General features: G+C 42.4%; 1 protein-coding gene across 5 annotated transcripts in view; it reads right to left on the reverse strand.

Moving 5' to 3' along the window:
• Nucleotides 1-6,234: 6,234 nt before the first annotated feature.
• gabrr2a (gamma-aminobutyric acid type A receptor subunit rho2a) overlaps nucleotides 6,235-24,114 on the reverse strand; it is a 222,919-nt gene continuing 205,039 nt past the window's right edge. For all 5 annotated transcript variants that reach the window (XM_077538064.1, XM_077538063.1, XM_077538066.1 and 2 more), the window contains 2 exons: nucleotides 14,544-14,752; nucleotides 6,235-8,962 (listed from right to left, as the gene is read on the reverse strand). In XM_077538064.1, coding sequence (XP_077394190.1) covers nucleotides 8,627-8,962; nucleotides 14,544-14,752 — 545 coding nt within the window. In that variant the 3' untranslated portion in view covers nucleotides 6,235-8,626. The remainder of the gene's footprint in view (nucleotides 8,963-14,543; nucleotides 14,753-24,114) is intronic.

The following is a 24,114-nucleotide window of genomic DNA, read 5'->3' on the forward strand; positions in this document are numbered from 1 at the left end:
CCCCTCCTCGGTTCGTAATCTGAATATAAAAAGACTTTTTAAAAAAAAACTAAAAAAAACCTCACAGATATAAAATATACTATCGTTATAATATAATTTAAAAACAAACGTTTAAGATACTCTAGTTTCACTTAGCGTTTCATTTAAAACAAAAAACAAAAAAAACACATACACCCCCGCCCGCTCTATCAACGCGAAGCCTTTTGGGAGATGCAGTCTTCCGCCATCTCGCAACCCTATACCACTTGGGAGTTGTAGTTGTATACCCCGCCACGTATTCTAGTATTAGTTTAAAGATTATAAAAATATATTATAAACTTTTCTTAACTATACATAAAGTTAAATCTTATATAATATTAACTTACCGCACGATGTATTACGTCGAATAACGCTTATCCTAGCTTGTCCGGCGGTCAGCGATGGTATTGTTTGCTGAACTTCAGCATCGGAAATATCTTCGATAGCAGATATCTGTCGTTCCGGGCCTCGCTCATCCCCGGCCGACGCGCCGTGTATCTTTTCTCGTTGATTTTCGGGCAGATTCACGCTGGGGCCATTTAAGGGGGCTTGAACTTCGTCCGGAATCGTCTTGGTAATGTCACATGTGCTTGGCTCTTCCTCGTATGCGTTTACACGGTTCAAACGAGAACCAATCCTTGGAGTAGCCCCCTCTAGTGGTCTTTCACCTGTATTCATATAGTGTATCGATTTAATGGTCTTTTCGTAAAGGGCCTCCGTCTCCCTTCGTAATATATCGTCTAAAAAACAAAAAACAAAAAAACTATAATAAAATATAGACATTATAAATATAAAAGAGAAGAGAAGATGACTCTCACCAAGATCGCCAGGACTATAGATATCACCCACTCCAATAACTAAATAGTTTTAGAAGACAGCGTTATATATTAGATTCTATAAAAAATATAAAAAAACTCATACAGTCTATAAACTATATCGGTGGTTACTAAAGTTTCAATAAAATATATTTACAATTTGTTATAATCCCCCAGATCTCCATCCTAATATTTTATAAAAATTAGAAGTTACCTTCAGCCATCCTGCAATCAGAGATGAATCTTTAGGGGTCTTTAGAGGTCTGTAAAAATGCCTATCTGTGTAAGGGTTGGAAGTGCCTCGAAAAAAACATTCTAAAAAAGAGGCGGTATAGACACATGGTCGTAAATTATTTTAGGGGGTATACTTTGTTTTAAAAAATAAGTTACTTTCTACCTATTTAACTCATTCACTGCCAGTCATTATAGAAAATTTTTACATTTCCAATACTCACGTGATATTACATTCAATAATTATATATAAACCGAATCTACCAAATAACAGAATAGACTCCCTACTTTTTGTCCCGTCCCGTTCTTTTATAATTGACAGCAGAAAAATGTAGGTTTGCCAAAATACAGCCATTTCTCCCATGGACTCTGAAACTGTGTTTATTTCCTATAAAATGGGGCAATGATGTCATCTACCGGTGGTTGGGCATCAGTAAAGTTGTTTCCAAGTTTGATATTTACAGTGGAGCATGCTCAGATTCGCCCCCATTTAGCACCGCTCTAAAAAATACAATTGACAAGTATACTTGTCAAAGGCAGTGTAAAATAGAAATCGATTAACGCCCCTATATCATCATCCATCGTTTCATTGATATCAAACATTGTTTAACAATACAAACCCTCGTGACAACGTTTAATACACAATTATTTTTTTTTGCAACAACTCATCTCTCACTCTGTCTTCCTCCTGCCATCTGAAACCCCATTCACCCCTCCCCTCCTCCTCTCTCCCTTCCTCGTGTCAATTGAAGCCCCGCCCCCCTCATTCACGCATCCAGAGCATGTTCACCCCTCACTCTGGCACATTTTCTCCAACTGTCAATTCTTGGTTTTAAAACATGTCTCACTTGTAATGTCACAAACGTTTCCATAATCATGGTTCGCCCGTCTCTCCCCAGACCTCAAGGTATGAATGTGTTCACGCCAAATTCACTCTTACAAAAATGTCTGTATCGAAAAGCCCCTCCTACATATTTTTTTTCTTTAAAAAAAAAAAAAAAAAAGAGTCGAGCCTTCGTCATTCTTTTTCATTCTTTTATTCATACATCTTATTCCAATAGAAGTCTGTTATTGAGTCTGTGTATGTGCGCGCGCGCTCGCGTATGTTTTTTAACATCTGGAAGGAAAAAAAAAAAAGCTCATCCCCATCGCCCAAGTCTAAAGACATAAAACAATCGTCACCCCCACCTATTTTTTGTTTTTCTATCGCTTTCCTGACCATATGCGGCTTACAAAGAGGTAAGTCACATCTCCTTTTTAAAATATGACAAAGATCTTTTGACCTTGACACCCCCAATTCCTCTCTCTTGGGATAAATCAATCATATCGGCCTACCACGGCGCTTCTTACATTTTTATCAAAAGCGGTACTCTATAATCTCCGGGAGGTCTCTTCCACCCTAGAGGGTTATCACGGTCGATTCATTTTTCATCGGGCTGCACAGGACATACAGACATCCAGCCAGCCAGCCCTCCGCGTCGGCCATTTCCTTCCCACCACCACCCCTCACCCTCCCCTCATCCACATGTTGCACAGGAACACACAGGCACATACAGGCACACGTCTCTCTTTGAAATCCTATTATTTTTATCGTTTTTTCCTACATCAAAAACAAAAAAAGTCTTTGATCGTGACCTCTTGACCTCCGATCCATCATTTTTATCGTTCCCTTTCATCCTACGTCATAACAGGCCTTTGATCGTGACCTCTTGACCTCCGATCGATCATTTTTATCGTTTCATCCTACGTCGTCAAAGGACATCAAAGGACATCAAAGCGAATCAGGTCGTAAATCAAATTTTGATCGCGACGGACTAAAAGTCCAGCTATTACTTCTCTGAGACTAGTTGGGCAAAGTGGATCAGCAAGAGTCCGACAAACTGGTGTACTCAGCTGCCAAAGGCAGGCTAATCAACACAAAACGGGTGTGTGGATGGTCATGGCTCCCCCCAGTGGTCAGACAGCAGCTGCAACAAACAAATAATTAGAAAATGAAAGATGAAGAAAGAAGTAAAATGTGATGCTCCTCCGCTGCCATTCCTTCCTTGAAGTATGAAATGCATCTTGTGATATATTCACAGCCAAGCCGTCACCAAGCAACAACCGATGCATCCTTGGTTTAAGCTAGCAATAAAGAACGACATCCAGAAATTCCGTGTGGTCTTGGCTTATGCGTACTTTCGATTGGAAGACTTCCGGGCAAGATGGCGGAGAGAGCAGGCGTGCTGTGAATAGCTCCGGTAGCATTCCCTAAAAAATTATATAAATTGCAATTAACACTCCCTGGACTTTACGTGTTTCAATTACTACTCTAGATTCCAAATCTTGTTGTAAAAAGCAGCTGTCCCTTTTTGTTTTGTTTTTTTGTATGGAAACAACATCGACCAACTATACGATGAACAAAGACAAGCGAAGAGCGCTTTCGGTGCGAGACTACTGTGCCGCCGAAAGTATGGAAACTAATGCCAGAGGACAGAAGAATGCCTTATCGTCACCTTCCAAAGCGACAGCGCCATTGAAGAAACAGAAAGGAGCGGAAGACATTGAAGAAAGAGCCGCCATTTTGGAGAAACTTGACATGCTGACATCGTTGATAGAAAACCAAAACCTTGAGACAAAACACAGAAACTATTGCCAATGTTGTAAAAGCGGTTGAATTCAACTCGGCCGAAATTAATGATTGCAAAGAGAAGAATAAAGAATTGAATGCTGAAGTGCAACAGCTCAAGGCAACAAACGCTGACATGGAGAAGTTCTGAGATGGAGAAGAAGATGACTGAAACTGAGAGAGATAAGAGAAGATGGAATCTGCAACTGAATGGATTGAAGGAGAACAAAGATGAAGACACCGGGACCGTCGTCACAGTCATCGTCTGCAAAATAAAACCACACTGGAAGGAGAACATGCATTTCATCATGGACTCTGTGCATCGCATCGGATCCGTCAACACCCTTGGTCCACGACAAATAATTCAATTCATCGGGAGACGACACAGAGATAACACCTGGAGGAGCACCATGAACCATGCTGTCTGAAAGGAACTTAACATTCGCTTCGCTGAAGATCTCACCAAGGAAGACCGGGAGGCACGAAAGGCCGTGTGGAGCAAGCAAGAAAGGCGGGACAAAAGGCAGTGTTCAGAGGTCCACACGATTTCATCAATGGACAAAGAGTCATGCCGTGATCACGTTCGAGAAGATTTCAATCCACACAAAGACGTGAGTTTGGAGTGTAAAATATATAGATAGATATAAAAGTTTAGGGTTTTGCTACAAATATAAGTGGTAAAGGTATCTGATAATATTCTATTTTTTTTCAACACGTTCATTGTTTTATGTTTGAGTTAAAAAAAACAAAAAAAACAATGTTTCATTATTATCTGTCATTGCAAGGGGTTTAAGAGACATAAAAAGGAAAAGTTTTTTTTCTGTTCTGTAAAGGGAGAAAGGCAAACATTTTCTTACAAGAGCTCATTCTACAAGAGAAGACATCACATTCTGGTCTACACAATGGGGGGATAAAATTTACTGTAGCCATGGCACATCAAGATCAGCAAGGGGTCTCTATCTTACTGAATAACTTCTCAGGTGAAGTTGTATCCTGCACAACTGATACAAACGGACAGTGGTTAACCTTAATAGTAATTATTGATCATTTAAAATTTGTCATTATCAATGTATATGGTTATAACAACACAAAAGACAAGTTATTGTGTTACGTTGGGGGTGTGGTGGATGAACCCAGAGGCGGAAAAACCAGGCAGGGAGATCGATGACAGTAACTTGAGTAACTTTATTGATGGGCTGAAATGTGGGTAGACTTGGCGTGAGGAACTGGGGCAGAACTGGCATGACGAAAGAGGGCAGAACTGGCATGACGAACGGGGGCAGATGAGGCATGATGAACATGGACTGACTCAGCGTGGACAGATGCGGATACTTGGCGTGGCGTGGCGAGGTGCTGATACTTGCCGTGGCGAGGATGACTTGGAAAACGTGAAAGACTTGGCGTGGCGTGGATGACTCGGAAGGCGTGGCGTGGCGTGGCGTGGCGCGGCGCGGCGCGGCGCGGCGGACACAACACTGTGCTACAAACATTCAACATCTAACATGCAAACGATTCTCCCACACCCGCGTGAGACAAACCCCACTCCCTTATACCAACACTAATGACACTAACAGGACACACCTGGGAGACACAGCAGGCAGAGGGCACTAATTAGGTCACACAAACGGTTAGGTGGACAAGGTTAACAGTGACGAGACGAGGACAAAACTGGACAAAAAGACAACACCCAAAACCAAACTAAAACCCAACCACCCAACACAGAAACATGACATATTGCTGGAAGAGATTTCTTCACAATTAGAAGAAATACGTTTTTCACATCCAACAGATAACATTATAATTGGGGGTGACCTAAATTTAACACATGATGACTTCGTACAGAGATTTCCTACTATGTTCTCGATTAATCATCCTAATCCAATGTTTATAAATTTTTGTGAAGAACAAGGACTAGTTGACATTTGGCGGTACTTAAATCCGGAAACACTTAAATATTCATGGTTCAGCCCCAATTATAAATTCAAATCAAGAATTGACCACTGGTTGGTTTTCAATCAGATGTTATGTTATGATATTAGGGCGGATATTTCTGGAGCACCGTTAACTGATCATTGTATTATTGAAATGTATATTGGACCAAAAATGCAGAGAAGTCGTGCAAATAAGAACTGGAAATTTAATTCAAGTCTGCTAAAAAATGAGACTTACTGTGAACATTATTAGATCGCTGATTTTGGAGATTATTAACCAGGATGATATAACAACGGCAGTTAAAAAATGGGAGTTCCTTAAATACAAAATTCGTCAATACAGTATCTCATTTAGCAAGAACATGAAAAAGGCTATGGAAGAGAAGGAGCTGTCCATAATTAAACAACTGAACATGTATTGCAATAAACCGGACCCAACAGAAGATAGGAAAAAAAATCTTTGATCTTCAACCTGAACTTGACATTTTTACACAAAAGGCACAGGGAGCATTTATTAGATCGAGAGCTAAATGGATAGAGGAAGGGGAGAAAAATTCTGCCTACTTTTGTGACCTTGAAAGAAGACAAGGAAAGAACAATTTAAAGTCCCTAATTATTGATGATATTGAAGTCACAGATGAAAAGCAAATTTATTCTGAGTTTTTCAAATTTTACAGCAAATTATACACTTCAAAGTTTTCTAAAGAATACTGTGACATATTTCTGGAAAATGTTGCTGCACATGTTCCCATTATAAAAAAACATGATCAAATTACAATGGTAGAACTTTATAAAGCAGCGGCTTTCTATAAACACTTTGCGAGGGAACGCAAAGATGTTTTGCAAGGGAACACAGTTTTGTTTTTCTACCACGTCACCTTAGGGCAGGGGAGTCCAAACTTTTTCATTTGGGGGCCACATCCAGAAAATCAGAAGGACGCAAAGGCCACATAATGTTATGAAGAGAAATTGTTTTAGTCCTTAAAAATTGTACAAATAATTTATTTCTGCTTTTGCATATTTAGAAAAATGCTACAGTATATAAACCAATTTATTTGTAATATTTGTTAGGGTTGTGTGTGTGTGTGTGTGTGTGTGGGGGGGGGGTGTTGGATCCCAAAAAGCAGACCACAAATAGCGTTTAGAAGGCAAAAAAAAAATATATATATCCAAGGAATACCAAAGTACCAAAGTAAAACATAAAAGCTCAGTTAAACAGAAAGCGCATGGAACAAGCCACGGAGAAAAACACGAAGTAGAAAAAATCCAAAAGTACAACTAAGAAAACCTGTAGCCAAATACTAATAACAAAGAACACGCAATAGGGTTAAACCACTACAAACAGGCAGAATAAAACTAGGACGAGCGCAAAGCAATAACAGGGCAATAGTTAGAAAGTCTAGAGATCAGCGTCGTTGGCAGCAAGCAAGTTAGTAAGGCGAATACTCCAACAGCTTTTGTTAGGAGTGCTTGGCTTTTATGGCCAGCTGATTGTTGACCAGCAGCAGGTGCGTCAGCTCAGCGCGCCACGGTAGTCATGGAGACCAAGAACAAAAGAACACAAGTAAGAAAACAGCACTGGGGACACTGAAACGCAACAGCAGTAGGGTTTTTATAGTTTTGGATTTTTTAATTTGAGTTTTTATTCGTTTTAAGGGTGGTTCTGTTAGTTTTTATTAGTTTTAGTCCTTTAATAAATGCTTAGTTTTTGTTTCGGTTTAGTTAGTTTCAGTATTATTAGTTTTTTTATGTGTATTACTTGTGCGCAATATTTAAAAAAAACACCATGGGAGCGACGTCATCTGAAGGTGCTTTCCTATTGGCTGTTGCTAGATGATGTCACTTCTGTATGACATACGTCATTTAATATCAAAATAAATCTACTAAAAATCACACCAAAGACTAAAACAAGTACATTTTTGCTATGATTATAGTTTTGATTAGTTTTGTAAACATAAAATGGAATTTCAGTTAGTTTTCGTTTTTTAAAAAGCATTTTTATTTTATTTCATGAATGAAATTGTTGTTTTTAATTTTAGTTTTCTTTATAAAGTTAGTTTTAGTTAACTAAAATAACCTTTCATGGCACCTGTTTTTCGACACCCTCCCTTCTTACTTTGACCATCTCCAAACATTTTTGTTTTTATTTTATTTGAACTGAGTCAAATGCCATTTTTAGCATATGTCACGGGCCACTAAAAAATGGACGACGGCAAATGGCCCCCATGCCGTAGCTTGGACATCTCTGCCTTAGGGGCTCTGTAGTTGTGATTTTTTTCCTTGCTTATGCTTAATAATAAAAACCATGTAAATACTGCATGTTGTGTGCTTACCTGAGTTGTATTTGACTCATTTTTTGTTTGATTATGGGAAACATTAAGTGACAAACATGCAAAAAAAAAAAAAATCAGACAGAGGCAATTTTCACATTACTTTATACTTTACTGTATATTGTGTGTGTGTGTGTGAGTGTGTGTGTGTGTGTTCTTGTACATAATACATAGTGAGGACCAAAATACGTCTTTATCCAACAGAATGAGGACATTTTTGTGAAGTGAGGACATTTTGGCCGGTCCTCACTTTGCAAGACCTCTTTTTGAAGGTCAAGACTTGGTTTTAGAGTTTAGGTTTGAATTGGGTTATGGTTGGGGTTAGGGTAAGGGTTAGGTTTAGGCAATCATTTTTGATGGTTGCGGTTAGGGTAAGGCTCTAGGAAATCCATTATGTCAATGGATGTCCTCACAAAGATATATGTACAAGGATGTGTGTGTGTGTGTGTGGGGGGGTGTTCGTGTGTGTGTGTGTGTGTGTGTGTGTGTGTGTGTGTGTAAAGTTGCTGTCTAGCACCAATTCAATGTACATTGTATTGTATTGTAACAGATTTATGTTGTGTTCAATAACTGTCCGTGACCTCAAGCACCAAATATATGGTCCAAGTGTCATTTTGAATAAATCCAGAAATGTAATAATATTTTAGTAAAGATGAATTCACTATTTTCTAAGACTCTAAATCAGGTGTGTCTTCAGCAGTAGACAGACCAATAGATAAGATTGAAGAAAATGTACGACCCGGGAAAAATCATACGCGAGTATTTGTCAATGGCATGCGTGTTTTGGATAATGTTGAGGGTACGTAGGCTTTTCTTCTTCTTGGTGGTGGTGGACTCGCTGCTCACTGACAGATGAACCACCATGTGTTCTGTTTTTTCAGAAACATCATTCATTTCTTCCTGCTCCTCCTCGGGCATCATGGGCTCCTCGGTGTATCCGGCAAGACTGTTGGTATCGGCCTCACTATAGGTGCCGTCTAAAATTGCCATGGTTCTCGTCTGGGAAATACCACACGTGCAGGGCAGCGACTATCAGGAAAGAAACATGCAATCATTTTATGAGATAACATGATACGACAAGAAATAAAACAAATACAGTCAAACCTCAGTTTTCGAACGTTACTGTTCTCAACCAAATCGGTTTTCAACCAGAAAATTCGAGAATTTTATGTCTCAGAACTCGTCCAAAAATTCGGCTCTCAACCAAACTGAAAAAGCCGAGCGTACCTGAACGCGACTCACTCGGGAGCCGAGCTAACTCGAATGCCCAGGATGCTTCCTCCGTAGCACATTTGTATTAAAAGTTCGTTTGAAGCAGACCTGTTCATTGTTATTTACGCAAATCTTTTTTTTAGTTTTGCATCGTGTATTAGCCCCTAATCATGGGTCCAAAGAAAGCAAGTGCAAGTGGTAAAGCTGGTGAAGAAAAGAGGAAAGTAGTGCGCAGAACTATTGAATTAAAAAAAAATGTTTGCATTTTGTTTTGTTTATTTTTTTCATCATTTTAGATAGGTTATCTAAATAAAACAGTGTCTATTTCTATCCTTTTCTATTTATGGTAAACAGTATACAGTGCAGTTTATGGTGTAAAATAGTAAAAAAAAAAAAAAAAAAAACTTGGAAAAAGTTTTTTTTAGACTTGGAACGGATTAAAATTATTTTCATTAATTATAATGGGGAAAATTGTTTCGGATTTCAAACAAATCGATTTTAGAACAGCCTTCTGGAACGTATTATGTTCGAAAACCGAGGTTTGACTGTCCCTAAAATTACATGATTTTTAAAAAATACTTTATTGAAATGACCTCATCCATCCATCCATCCATCCATTTTCTTGACCGCTTATTCCTCACAAGGGTTGCGGGGACTGCTGGCGCCTATCTCAGCTGGCTCAGGGCAGTAGGCGGGGGACACCCTGGACTGGTTGCCAACCAATCGCAGGGCACACAGAGACGAACAACCATCCACACTCACACGCACACCTAGGGACAATTCGGAGCGTCCAATTAACCTGCCATGCATGTCTTTGGAATGTGGGAGGAGACCGGAGTACCCGGAGAAGACCCACGCGGGCACGGGGAGAACATGCAAACTCCACCCAGGAAGGTCCGAGCCTGGACTCGAACCGGAGACCTCAGAACTGGGAAGCGGACGTGCTAACCACTCGTCTACCGTGCCGCCACCTCATCCATCCATGCATGCATTATCTGAGCCGCTTATCCCCCTGAGGGTCGCGGGCGTGCTGGGGCCTATCCCAGCTGTCTTCGGTTAGTTGCATTAGTGCAGTTTGTAGCCTGTAGGCGTCTTGTTTTATTTTTCCATGCCTGTTACAAGCGACTTTTGTTAACTGTCTTTTTTTCCTGGTTTCGTCCAGCGTTTTTTGTTTTATTGTTACGGTTTCCAAATTAAACACTGTTACTCTTCTTTCTGATGTCTGCGTATTTTGGGATCCACCCCTCCAGTTTCCCTAGAAACAACATTATCGAGGATAGCGGTTGAGAACCACTATATGCAATGATGTGTAATCGTCTATGTAACCAAAAATGTTTTATATTTTGTACTAATGGGGCAGCACTGGCTGACTGGTTAGCACGTCCGCCTCCCAGTACTGAGGATGCAAGATCGAAACCAGGCTCCGCCTTCCTGGGTGGAGTTTGCATGTTCTCCCCGTGCCCGCGTGGGTCTTCTCCGGGTACTCTGGTCTCCTCCCACATTCCGAAGACATGCATGGCAGGTTAATTGGACGCTCCGAATTGTCCCTAGGTGTGCGTGTGAGTGTGGATGGTTGTTCGTCTCTGTGTGCCCTGCGATTGGTTGGCAACCAGTCCAGGGTGTCCCCCACCTACTGCCCAGATTCAGCTGAGATAGGCGCCAGCAGTCGTGAAGTCCGGACCGAAGCGGGCAGTAATATTGCCCAGTCACAAAAATTTTTCGTCCTCTTCTTGTGTCCTCGACCAAGGGCTCCCACCGCAGACTAAAATGTATTGTCTTCCGGCTGATGCTACCACTGTTCTAATATTGCCGTGGTCAGACGTTTTGCTAACCGAGATCAGCTCCAAGAAGGTGGAAGAAGCGCATGGGTATAGTGCTTATAGTTATGGGAAGGGGTACGTTTGGTACATGTTGGCAAGGTTCAAATTGTGGGCAACACTGGTGGCTGAAACCAGCGGAGACTGGTCAAGCTACACGACTGATTATTGCGCTAAAACTTTGCGACCCCTTGTTAAATTGGTCCATGTGGCTGCGGGTCTCCAGATAACTATTCAAACGAAGGGCTGGAGCTGCAGCAAGAAGCCTTGCGTCGAGTTGTTTTTGAGCCCATATGTTAGTGGGCCTGATCCTTATCACCGCTTCTTTGTGTGTGTGTCGACAGGGCTTAGGAATCCTGTAGAGGCGGCTAAACCTGAAGCGGGGACAGTTTACAGGTCCGGCGTTAGAATTAAATTACAGAAGAAGTTAACAGTGGATGACCATATTTTGACAATCACAGGGGTCTCTCAGACAGGAAATAATTGGCTATTATTAGCGGAGACGGCGGCGAATGTTAGTTGCATCACTTGTATGGGGCCGCGTCCACTGTTAAGAATAATACCGGCAAATATTCTGGCGAATTGTGTTGCTGAGCTAATGACTAAATTGACACCTAACGGGGCTTGCGCCTTTTGGAGCGATGTATATCCTGTAACAAAGGCGACTAAGGATAAACCTGTGTTTTCCACCCATGTTGCGAGGGCAAATTTTACTTGTATCGTTCTTGTAAGTACAATGAACAGGGTAGGGGTGCTTGATTCAACTTGGTGTGCAACAACAATTCGCCAAAACGGGCCATTGCTGCCACGCAGTGATGTGTGGTGGTGGTGCAGAGGTAATAAATTGTTCGATTCATTGAAGGATGCTAGCGGCACCTGTGCGCTTGTGTCACTCCTCTTACCCGTGTCTGTCTTTCCAGCTACAGACCGAGACATCCGATTGGCTGTGACGAACCTCGAGTCTGGCTTCCAGCCTGTTGGGGGAGGCCTCCTCTTCCGGCCTGCTGGGGGGCGGGGGGCGCGGTTCCGTCGTTCTGGAAGGTGCTTGCTTGCCTGGGGGGACGGGGACCCGACCTACATTGACTCCATTGGCGTGCCACGGGGGGTACCGGATGAGTATAAGTTGGTTGACCAGATTGCAGCGGGGTGGGAGTCCATTTTTATTTGGATAACACCTAACAAGAATGTCGATAGGATCAACTACATCCACTATAATGTTCAAAAACTGGGAAATTACACTGAGTCTGGCTTTATTGCAATTCGTGAACAATTGGCTGCTACCTCACTCATGGCGTTTCAGAATCGCATTGCGGTCGATATGCTCCTTGCTGAAAAAGGTGGCGTCTGTGCTATGTTTGGCAGCCATTGCTGCACCTACGTGCCAAACAATACCGCCACGGAGGGCGCGCTTTCAAAGGCCATTGATGGCCTGCGCACCTTGACCCACAAGATGAAGGAGCACTCGGGGGTGGACACCTCTGCCTGGACTGAGTGGTGGGAAAGCATGTTTGGCAAGTACAAAAATTAGTTTTTCTCTATTCTGGTTTCTATTGCCGCCTCAGTCGTGGTTCTTGCATTGTGTGGATATTGTATGATCCCTTGCATTCGCCTTCTCCTCAACCGCCTTATCTCTGCCGCTATAGCCCCTACAAATTCCAAAATCAATGATTTATTCCCTTTGTTGGTGAGACAGGATGAATCTCGAGTTAACACGGGCTTGTCGGAGGACCGGGCCAGCAGTGGTGACGACGTGTATCCTCTCACTGACCTGTTTTCTGAGACATCTCCTGTTTACAATAATATTCCGGTCTATATGAATGCGCGTTAGGCGGGGTGGTTTCATTTTGCTGCCAAATTTATGATTTATGAGGATAAAGCCCGTTGGGAGGTCCTTTTTAATGATGTGTTTTTTTTGGGAGCAAATGTAGGATAAAAAGGGGGGAATGATAGGATAATTGTTGAATAAAGAAGAATTAACTAACGTGTGGTTTGTAGAACTTGAAAGGTTGATTTAACTAACATTGTTTTATCATACATTTGCTAAGTTTTCATAATCATAGCTATCAAGATCATATTTGCTGTGTTGCCATAAAAAGATCATTTTGCATATCAACTGTTTGCTGTGAAAAGGGGAAGTGTTTGCAGCTGGGGGAAAGGGTTTTGCCAGGCTGGCAGAACGGCTCTCGAAGACCTTTCGCCTGGGAGACCGAAATAACATACCGCCCGGAATCGAGAGTGGCCTTGCATGAAACGTGATGTTTATTGAGTTTCTCCAAAGTCATGATCGAACGTCAAAGAAGAACCTGGATGGAGGAGATAATCAGTATCTCTTTCGCTTCCCCTCCCTATTTTCATTTTGTGTGCGAGGCAATCCAAATAAAAAGAGAGGGGGCAGAGGGACTGTTTTAGAAGCATAGGTTTGAATTGTGTGTCACAGTTCTCCTCTGCTCTCCTCGCTAGCGTGTTAAAAGGTATTACGGTGTCTTGCTCTCCTTTTTGTGTCTGTGTAAACTTATTATACAAATGTCAGTATTGATGAACCTGACAACATGCATGGCAGGTTAATTGTCCCTTCTTGTGCTTGTGAGTGGTTGTTCGTCTCTATGTGCCAGCTTGGGATAGGCTCCAGCATCCCAGCGACCCTTGTGAGGAAGAAGCGGTCAAGAAAATGGATGGATGGAATTCCGGGCATTTTCAGGTATGTCCGCAATGCAACTCTTCCTTTACACGGTGAAAACAACGTATTGCATTGCTTTTGCCTGTGGCTATCATACAAACCAGGCGGATAGTAGTCAAACAACATTTTGTCACATTTTGAAATCAAAATAATCCCCACAAATCAAATTACAACAATCCAAAGTCCAATGCTTGAGTAAGACTGCTATTTTGACTTGTGAAGTCAGCTCGGAATTGTCCACAGGGACAAATAGCAATGAAAAGGAAGGCAAATAGTATTTTTTTTTTTTTAAAGGTGAAAATTCAGACATATCCTCCTGACTACCAGGGAAAAAAATATTGTCTAATCATGTTTATTTTGATATTCCCCGATCTTTGTGAAGTAACTGGAATACTGCAAAATATTTTTTTTTTTTTAAGTTTTTATTTTGAAGCTATGATGTGTCCACAACAGCGGACATTTTTTAAAACTTAAATGCTAGGCTCAAATTCAGTTAAAACAATTCAAACAATACTTTGTGTTCTTAAGAGTCTTATAGAAAACATACTCACATTTAAAGCCTAAATTTGTTTAATAAAAAGTGTTATACAGTACACTTACTTTTCCTCTTCCCTAAAAAGTGCTTGCACTGAGGGAAGCCATTTTCTTTTATGATGCAATCAGATAGCAAAGCCCCACCCTTACACATTTGGTATCATTGGAAAGCTCTGAATGTCCTCTATAGAGCACAAAGGAGTTAATTCAACCGTATGCACTGGGTGGGAGATATTCAGGTTTAAAAAGGTCCACTACAGAGGCCAAATTTGAATTGCTGGATAAATCCACTTCTCGAGGGACAAGTACACCACTGGTTGAAATAGGACACTTTCACATAGTGCCAAACAAGCAGGTGAGACAAACCTACCTGGGATCGTACTCGCTCTCTCATTTTTCGTTCCCGGCGGTCCTGGACAGTGGACAGATAGTTGACCGCAGCATACTCCAACACAGATAAGAAGACAAAGACAAAGCTGACCCACAGGTAAATGTCCACTGCCTTGATGTATGATACTCGGGGCATAGATGCATTAACACCAGTGATGATGGTGGACATGGTTAGTACAGTGGTGATACCTAGACACAAGATACATAAGATTACCTTGTGTATTGAAACTCCAAACCTCACTGGGTACTCAGGTAATCTATCTTACTGAATTTTGTAACATCAATTGATTGATTCATTGAACATATAAAAAATGAAAGAAAGAAAAGGACCATCAATAGTTATCACTCAGCCCTCCACGAGCAAATACCATGTCAAGACTCTGCATTTTCGTACGAAGTCTACTTTTGTCATTGACACCCTGCTGGTGAAACTGATGAACACCTAAAAAGTATGATACTGGAACTAAACGATATCAGTCTGTCATGTTATGATGTGGAGGAGGCAAACGAGGCAGGGAGGCAGTGGTGCTCGAAAAAGAAGTGTAATTTAATTAAACCAAAACAAAAAAACAAACTCCAAAACGTAACCAAAGCATGACATTGGGGAAACATGGCAAACAAACCGGCAGCAAGGCAGGACGAAAAAAACAACAATGAACCGACACAGACCAACAGAATACCAGAGACTAAATAAATACTAGTGTTGTTCCGATACCGATACTGGTATCGGCAGAGGTGCCGATACTGCATTAAAACAGTGGTATCGGTATCATTGACTACTCACAACTAACATGTCAATACCATTAATTCCAACGTTATGCAGTCAAACCTCGGTTTTCGAACATAATCCGTTCCCGAAGGCTGTTCTAAAAGCGATTTGTTCGAAATACGAAACAATCTTTCCCATTATAATTAATGTAAATAATTTTAATCCGTTCCAAGTCTAAAAAAAACTTTTTCCAAGTTTTTTTTTTTTCTGCACTGTATACTGTTGTTTACCATAAATAGAAAAGGGTAGAAATAGACACTGTTTTATTTAGATATCTTACCTAAAGTGATGAAAAAAACCAAAATGCAAACATTTCTTTTTTAAATTCAATAGTTCTGCGCACTACTTTCCTCTTTTCTTCACCAGCTTTACCACTTGCACTTGCTTTCTTTGGACCCATGATTAGGGGCTAATACACGATGCAAAACTAAAAAAAAGATTTGCGTAAATAACAATGAACAGGTGTGCTTCAAACGAACTTTTAATACGAATGTGCTACGGAGGAAGCATCCTGGGCATTCGAGTTAGCTCGGCTACCGAGTGAGTCGCGTTCAGGTATGCTCGTTTTTTTTCTCCCGAGTGAGTCGCGTTCAGATACGCTCGGCTTTTTTCAATTTGGTTGAGAGCCGAATTTTTGGACGAGTTCTGAGACATAAACTTCTCAAATTTTCTGGTTGAAAACCGATTTGGTTGAGACCAGAAGCATTCGAAAACCGAGGTTTGACTGTATAGGATTTTGGATGCAGCATCTTGTGTCTTGCTCATGCACGACATTCACTGGTATTTGACATGTTCACTGCATGCCGTTCGAAGATATCTTATTGGCCCTTGAATGCTCTGAACCAATGGCAGGACAGCTTTTTAATGTTGAGAAAAAAAACTTTAGGTATGGTATCGGCCGATACCGCAAAGCTGGGTATCGGGGGCCAAAAAACGGTATCGGAACAACACTACTAAATACACACACTAATTGACAATGGGCAAGGGGCAGAGGGTGCTGATTGGTTGACGCATGGGGAAGGGCAGGCAAACACAGGTGCACATGACAAGGTTTAACAAGACTACGAGAGACAAGGAAAACAAAACAAAACAAGACTGAACTTAAAGAAACATGAGGACAAAATCAAACCAAACCAAAATCAAACCTAAGCCATAACAAAAGTAACAAAATCAACCCAAACAATGACACTGACAAAGAATCAATGCTTTGTGTATGGGAGAAACGCCAACATTCTCCCACATGTAGATCCAAGCAGGGGAGATCCAAATGACCTCTATCCCTAAAAAGTCCAGAGCAGGGCCTTTTGGCCCTGCTCATTTGCATTAATCCAATCGTTAACATATTAGCATCCACCTATCGTGTAAATGCAGCCACTCCACAGCCATTATGCTGGAATGTCTGGAATGTTATGGTCTTTCCCAAGATAGGGGATCATGTTGCAAACATATTTTGTCTTTAGGTCACATGCCACACAGAACTATTATCCCAAACTTGTCTGGTTTTGATGGAATATATTGAAAAATAATGTATAATTTAATAAATTCCCTTAGTTTAAACATGGAGAGTGAATTACAAAGAGGTCCAGGATACTGAAAAAGCAGTAAAGAAACCAAGCCAGGTAACAGCTGTCAAACTCATGCTGCCAGGCTGCACTGATCTGTATATATTACTGGATAGCCGATAGGGCAAGACTTTTGAAGCCACGAGGCCTCCATATTATTCCTCCCAAGAAACGTTTCTTGGCATACAATCCTTTGGACTCTATGCACAAATAGCCGTGACGTATTCCGGGAAAATTTATGAGCGCACCGCCCTTTCCGGTCGTGGCGATTGCCATTTGTTTTCCTTCAGAGAACCTCACCAGTTGTCAGCGTTTTGGAGTATATTTTCGTAATTTTTTCTAATGAGTGTGGTTGCCTGCATTTGTCAAGGCATCGAAGAAGAGGCGAGGCGACAGTACATCGAGCAATCACTGCTGTGTGCGCAGATAGACAGGTTTAACTCTGCCTTGTTTTCTCCCCTCTTATGCTAACGCTAACCACCGGAGACACTTTGTGTTAACTTGTTAACATCGGCAGGGATAACTACTTGATCGCACAAGGGCGCCGATTGTTAACAGTAGAACCAGAGCTGTATTTTGGAAGTTAAACTTTGTTCATGTGCCTGTATGTATATTCCCATGCTACCATTTTATTGTATTAAAAACATGAAATATTTATGAGTCATTATTCTTTACCTCTGACAACGCTGTCGGATTTCCATAGTAAGCATGTTTCAGCATGTCAGCATGGGCTGACATGAAAAAAAGTAAACAGCAAGGCAAGGCATTACATCTGATTCAAAATATTGACGACGTCGGTGAAAAGACGTGGCGAAGTCGAGGCTACAGACCAGAGCGGGTTGGTTGGTTTATTGAACATATTAACACATTACAAAATATAAGTTGAAGTTACAATAAAAAATTTGAAGAAAGAAAATAATTCGTTAGTGTCATAAATTACATGTTCAAAAGGAGTAGGAAGAAGAGCAATAATTGATCTAGCCCTACTCCCTATTCTATCATGTTAATGTACTAACAAACTATTCTTATGTAATAACGTATCATTAAAATAAAAAAAAGAAAAATAAATAAATAGAAATGGACCAATAAAAATCTTAGATGTCATGAACAGTTAGCCGGCAAGTTTCATCTGAAGATTCAATACTTCCACTATACACCGTCTGACTGGGGGGGGGGGGGGGGGGGGGGGGGGCGTAGGATATTTTGTGGACCCGTAGAGGAGCTACAATACGTAATTTACAAAAAAATAAATAAAATAAAATAAATAAATAAATAAAAAAAAGCTTTCCTCACTACTCAAACGGCGTGTAATTCCGTGTAGTAATCATTTTTAAACAATTGCATCATTGCCAGAGCTTAAGCCGTCAAAATTACGATTCTGGGGCCTGCCCCACTCCGGTGGAACTCCTGGCGCCCCGGGCGGGCTCTGGTGGCCGGCCGGTGGGCTGTCCGGTGGCCCTGCTGCGCTGGCCCTGTCCGCCTGTTGGGTGCGAGATGGGTGGGGTGGAGTGGGGGTGTGGGGGGGGTGCTGGGGGGCGGGCGTGCCACCTGCACCCGCCGGGTTGGGGGAGGCCCCGCTGGTCGCTCCTCTTACTCACTTCACTAGTTTTGCACTATACACTTTGTAAATATACACATAGGGCACACAACACATTTCTTGGTGGGGTGGGGAAGGGTGGAAACACCGTCTTCACCCTTCAACTCCCCTCCAATTTTAATGCACTTCATGTCCAAGGGGAGGGGTGAGCTGGGGTAGGGAGCCATCAGGGGGGATAGACTGCAGTGCCTGGCAGCGCTGTGGTCCCCCCATCTGTGTCCCTGCCCCATCACTTTGTCCCTCCATTTCCTTTTTTAATGCACCACACATATACATATTCATTTTTTTTTGGGATGCGGGTGGATCGGAGTAGGGGAAAAATTTGTTTTTCCCTCTGCTCCAACTCACCTGCTCCCGATTTTAATGCACCACACGCACACGCTTGTATATACACTGGGTGGGGCCACATTCACGGTGTAAGGGTAGAGCTCGCCAGTCGGCGAGCTGGCGTACTCAGTAACAGGGTTAGGTGTCACTAGACCGGGGCCTCTTCCCACTGGGCTTGGTGTTCTGGTGTCCCGCCCCTCCCCCGGTGCTTCCTCCTCTGCTTCCCCCCTCCCGCAGCTGTGTTCCTTCCGCACGGCTGGAGGTGGGGTGGGCATGTCTTCCCTCTCTGCGCTGCTGCCCGGTGCCGGTTTCCGGGGGTGGGGTGGGGGTGGTTGGCGGGGCTGGGGGTGGTGGTTGCGGGGCGTGGCGGCTTGTTTGGGGGGGATGGAGGTATGAGCGGGTGGGGGGTGGTTGTTGGGGGTCGGGTTGTGTTCGGGGGTTTGAGGGCCGGGGGGTGGCGGGGCCTGGGTCGTGGCGGGTGGCGGGTTTGGGTGGGGTGCGGGGGGGTCGTTGGGGGGGGGGGGGGCAGGGGCTGTGGTCCGGTGGGGCGCTGTGGGGGCCCGCCGGGCCTCGTTCTGCGGCCTTGGGCTCGGGGGTGTGGGCCGGGGCTGGGGCGGGGGTGTTCCGGGCGTCTGGGTCGGCTTGCCGACCGGTGTCCGCTCGGGTGGCGTGGGGGTGGCTTTGGTGCTGCCGCGGCCTGGGGGATTCCGGGGGGGGGGGGGGGGGGGGGGGGGGGTTGCTCGCTTTGCTGGGCCGCGGTTGACGGCTTCTTTCTTTGGTGGCGGTCCTTATACATGCCAGTTCCATCACACCAGCATCTACTGAAACTCAAACAGAATTCGCCACTCCCTCCCACAGCCCGTTGAATCAGTGGGTGCTGGTATCTGTGGCCCGAGCAGCGACCGCTGCGAGGTCCCTCTTGTTTTTGTAAGAATTATTAGGGCCCGAGCAGCGACCGCTGCAAGGTCCCTGTTGTTTTTGTAAAAATTATTATTATTAGGGCCCGAGCAGCGACCGCGACATCTGGCCTGGCAAAATGTCATCCGACTGACTTCAGACTTGACCTGGCCCATGTCAAGACCTGAGCCAACGACAGGGGGTAAAATCTTGACTTTTCAAAATACTCTATGATGAGGGCGGGGCATCAAAATTTGTATTTTGCAATGAAAAAGGATATGCTCAATAACTCCCCAGTACATGCTCCAAAAATTCCCAAACTTGACATGTATGTTTATAGTAAAGGCCTGAAGCTATCTCTATGACAACATTCAGTTATATATGCAGCGCCACCGAGCCCTTGAGGCATGAAAAAAAAAATACCCCACTTACGGTATTTTTACAAAAATTGTAAACTCATTCTCAGTGTGATAACTAAGTCATTTATGAATATTCTTTTACTTTCCACCACTCAAAATGTTCACTGGCATCAGACCTATCCAAGCATACATATTTTTTATTTAGTTTTATTTATTTTTGAGAGGCAAAAAAATTGTAAACACGTTTCGCAATGAAAAAGGATATGCTTGGTAACTCCCCGGTGCGTGCTCAAAAAAATCCCAAACTTGACATGTATGTTTATCGTCAAGGCCTGAAGGTATCTCTATGACAACATTCAGTTATAAATACAGCGCCACCTAGCCCTTGAGGCAGAAAAAAAAAATACCCCACTTACGGTATTTTTACAAAAATTGTAAAGGTTTATCATGCCATGTTCAAAGAAATTTTGCTCCTAATGTGCCAGTACCCCAATGTGCGAGTACCCCAACGTGCAAGTACCCCAACGTGGCCCAGGCTGCGAGGGCCCTTTATAGCTGCTCGCAGCTCTAGTTATTATTATTATTATTAGGGCCCGAGCAGCGACCGCTGCGAGGTCCCTATTGTTTTTGTAAAAATTATTATTATTATTATTAGGGCCTGAGCAGCGACCGCTGCGATGTCCGTATTGTTTTTGTAAAAATTATTATTATTATTATTATTATTAAGGCCCGAGCAGCGACCGCTGCGAGGTCCCTATTGTTTTTGTAAAAATTATTATTATTATTATTATTATTAGGGCCCGAGCAGCGACCGCTGCGAGGTCCCTCTTGTTTTTCTAAGAATTATTATTAGGGCCCGAGCAGCGACCGCTGCGAGGTCCCTCTTGTTTTTCTAAGAATTATTATTAGGGCCCGAGCAGCGACCGCTGCGAGGTACCTATTGTTTTTGTAAAAATTCTTCTTCTTCTTCTTCTCCTTTATTCTCCGCAAACGATCGCGATTTTGGGTACCTAAACATTCACGAAAACTCACCGAACTTTGCACACTCCTCAGGCCCGGCGAAAAATTTGATATTCTGACATTGTCATAACAACGTTAGTCTATAGCGCCCCCTAGCGTAGAAAAATAGAAACCAAGCCCGGCACATTTGAGCTAGAGCAACGAAAATTGGCAGGCACGTGTAGCACCCCGAGACGCACAAAAAAGTCTATTGGGACCATATAGCTAAAATGTACAGGAAATGAGCTATGAATTTTTTTATGTCCAATTTTGGCCTATTTTGGCACATTCACTGTGGTCATGCTTTTTCCCCCTCTGCAAACATTATTCATCCAATTGACTTCAAACTTGGCATTTATCATCTCAAGACCTGAGAGAACAACTGGGCAAAAAGTCTTGCCTTTTCGTAACACTATATGATGGGGGCGGGGCATCAAATATTGCCTTTAAAATTTAATTTGTCCAGAAAGAGCAGATGCTTAATAACTCTCATGTTCAAGCTCCAAAAAATCTCAAACTTCTCAGGCAACGTAATAGTCACGGCCTGAAAACATCTATATGATAAAATTCAGTTATACATATAGCGCCACCTAGTGGTAACAATAAATGTCATACTTTACATTTTTAGCTACTGCGCTGAGCTCGTTGAAGGGATCCAGTTGAAAATTGGTCAGAAAAGCCTTAAGATCTTGATCATGCCCCACACCGAATATTGTAACTTTTCGCCAAAGGGCGTGGCCGCTACGGTGCCGCAAAGTCTGAAGATTTTTCGTGACAATAAAAGCTCCATTAACTTGACCGAGATGATCCTATCTTCTCAAAATTTCACACATTTGATGAGAGTCCAGCCCTGAAGATATCTACGAACTTGTATTTCATCTTACTGATATGGCCACCTAGTGGCAATTTTTTTTCTGACGATTTTTATTCAACGTTTATCTCCAAACACGTTAACTGGACCTACATCATATTTGCTCAGAAGAGGGTTTCGGCCTTCATGATGTCACAACACGAAGTTTGTGAGTTTTCGCGAATCGCTGTGGGCGTGGCTAAGCACTGTTCGCCAAGAAAACAACGCCAGTTTTGAGGGTCTAAACATGCGCAGAAACTCATGAAACTTGGCACACACATCTGGCCTGGTAAAATGAACAATATTTTATTGTTGATTGTGCTATTTTTACAAAAACGACTCAATAGCGCCCCCTAGAAATTTTTAACGAAGCAGCCCCGGTTGTACGTTTAAGCAAGATTTACGAAAATTTTTAGGTGTATGAGGGAGCCAAAGACCTACAAAAAAGTCTCTTGGACCCATGTGCTAAAATGAACAGGAAGTGAGCTACGAATTTTTGAATGTCCCATTTTTGACGATTTTTGCACATTTTGAGGGGTCATACTTTTGCCCACTTCTCCTACACGTTTTATCCGACTGACTTAAGACTTGACCTGGACAATGCCAAGACCTGAGCCAGCAACAGACGAAAATATCTTGACTTTTGGAAGTACTATATGATGAGGGCGGGGCATCAAAATTTGTGTTTCGCACTGAAAAAGGATATGCTTAATAACTCCCCGATACATGCTCCAAAAAATCCCAAACTTGACATGTATGTTTATCGTCAAGGCCTGAAGGTATCTCTATGACAACATTCTGCTATATATGCAGCGCCACCTAGTCCTTGAGGCCTGAAAAAAAAATACCCCACTTACGGTATTTTTACAAAAAATGTAAACTCATTCTAAGTGTGATAACTAAGTCATTTATGAATATTCTTTTACTTTCCACCACTCAAAATGTTCAGTGGCATCAGACCTAACCAAACATACATATTTTTGTTATTTAGTTTTATTGATTTTTGATAGCCTCTATGGACATTAAAAGCAATATCATGAGTGAAGGATATGCTTAATAACTCCCAGGCACATGCTCCAAAAAATCCCATACTTGAAATGTATATTTATAGTCAAGGCCTGAAGGTATCTCTATGACAAAATTCAGTTATAAATACAGCGCCACCTAGTCCTTGAGGCAAAAAAAAAAAATAAATGCCTCACGGTATTTTTACAAAAATTGTAAACTCATTGTAAGTGTGATAACTAAGTCATTTATGAATATTCTTTTACTTTCCACCACTCAAAATGTTCACTGGCATCAGACCTATCCAAACATACATACTTTTTATTTTGTTTTATTTATTTTTGAGAGCCTCTATGGACAATAAAAGCAACATTGTCCAATGAGTAAAACGAACGATGATGTGTATATATCCTTTTCCAAAAAAATTACAATCAGGGGAACTCATTGACAAAAAATATAAGAGGACGCTGATTTTTGCAGAACTTAACATTCACCAAAACCCATTGCTCTTTAAAAAAAATAAAATCCCACATTAAAAGGTTTGTCGTGCCATTTTCAAAGAAATTTTAATGAAAGCCGTTTGGATTGCTTTGTTTATGACTTGCGGGTGACGATACGGTTGAGAGTATCCTCTCCTAGCTTGTTTTACTGGCGGTGGGAGTGTGTAGTTTAGACTTAGACTTAGACTTGACTTTATTGATCTCTTTGGGATGGCTCCCTCTGGGAAATCTACATGTACAGCAGCAATGAGAACAGATAATAAAATGTACAATGGCACGGTGGACAAAGGAGTTTAGTCTATTGGTCCGGCACTTCCACTGAGCAGGCTCCTTTGACTGCTGATGACAGTGTGCAGAGGGTGGCTGGTATTGTCCATAATATCCAGCAGTTTGTCCAGAGTCCTCTTCTCTGCCACTGTTACCAGAGAGTCTAGCTTCATGCCGACCACAGAGCCGGCCCACCTGATAAGCTTGTCCAGTCTGTGGAAGTCCTTCTTGGATATGCTGCCCCCCCAGCACACCACGGTGTAAAATAGGACACTGGCAACCACAGACTGGTAAAACATCTTCAGAGGTTTGCTGCAGATGTTGAAAGAAAGCAGTCTCCTCAGGAAGTACATCCTGCTTTGTGTCTTCCTGTACAGGTGACTAGTGTGTGTTGTCCAGTCCAGTTTATTGTCCAGCCA

This window comes from Festucalex cinctus, chromosome 12, assembly GCF_051991245.1.
Source record: "Festucalex cinctus isolate MCC-2025b chromosome 12, RoL_Fcin_1.0, whole genome shotgun sequence".
NCBI lineage: Eukaryota > Metazoa > Chordata > Actinopteri > Syngnathiformes > Syngnathidae > Festucalex > Festucalex cinctus.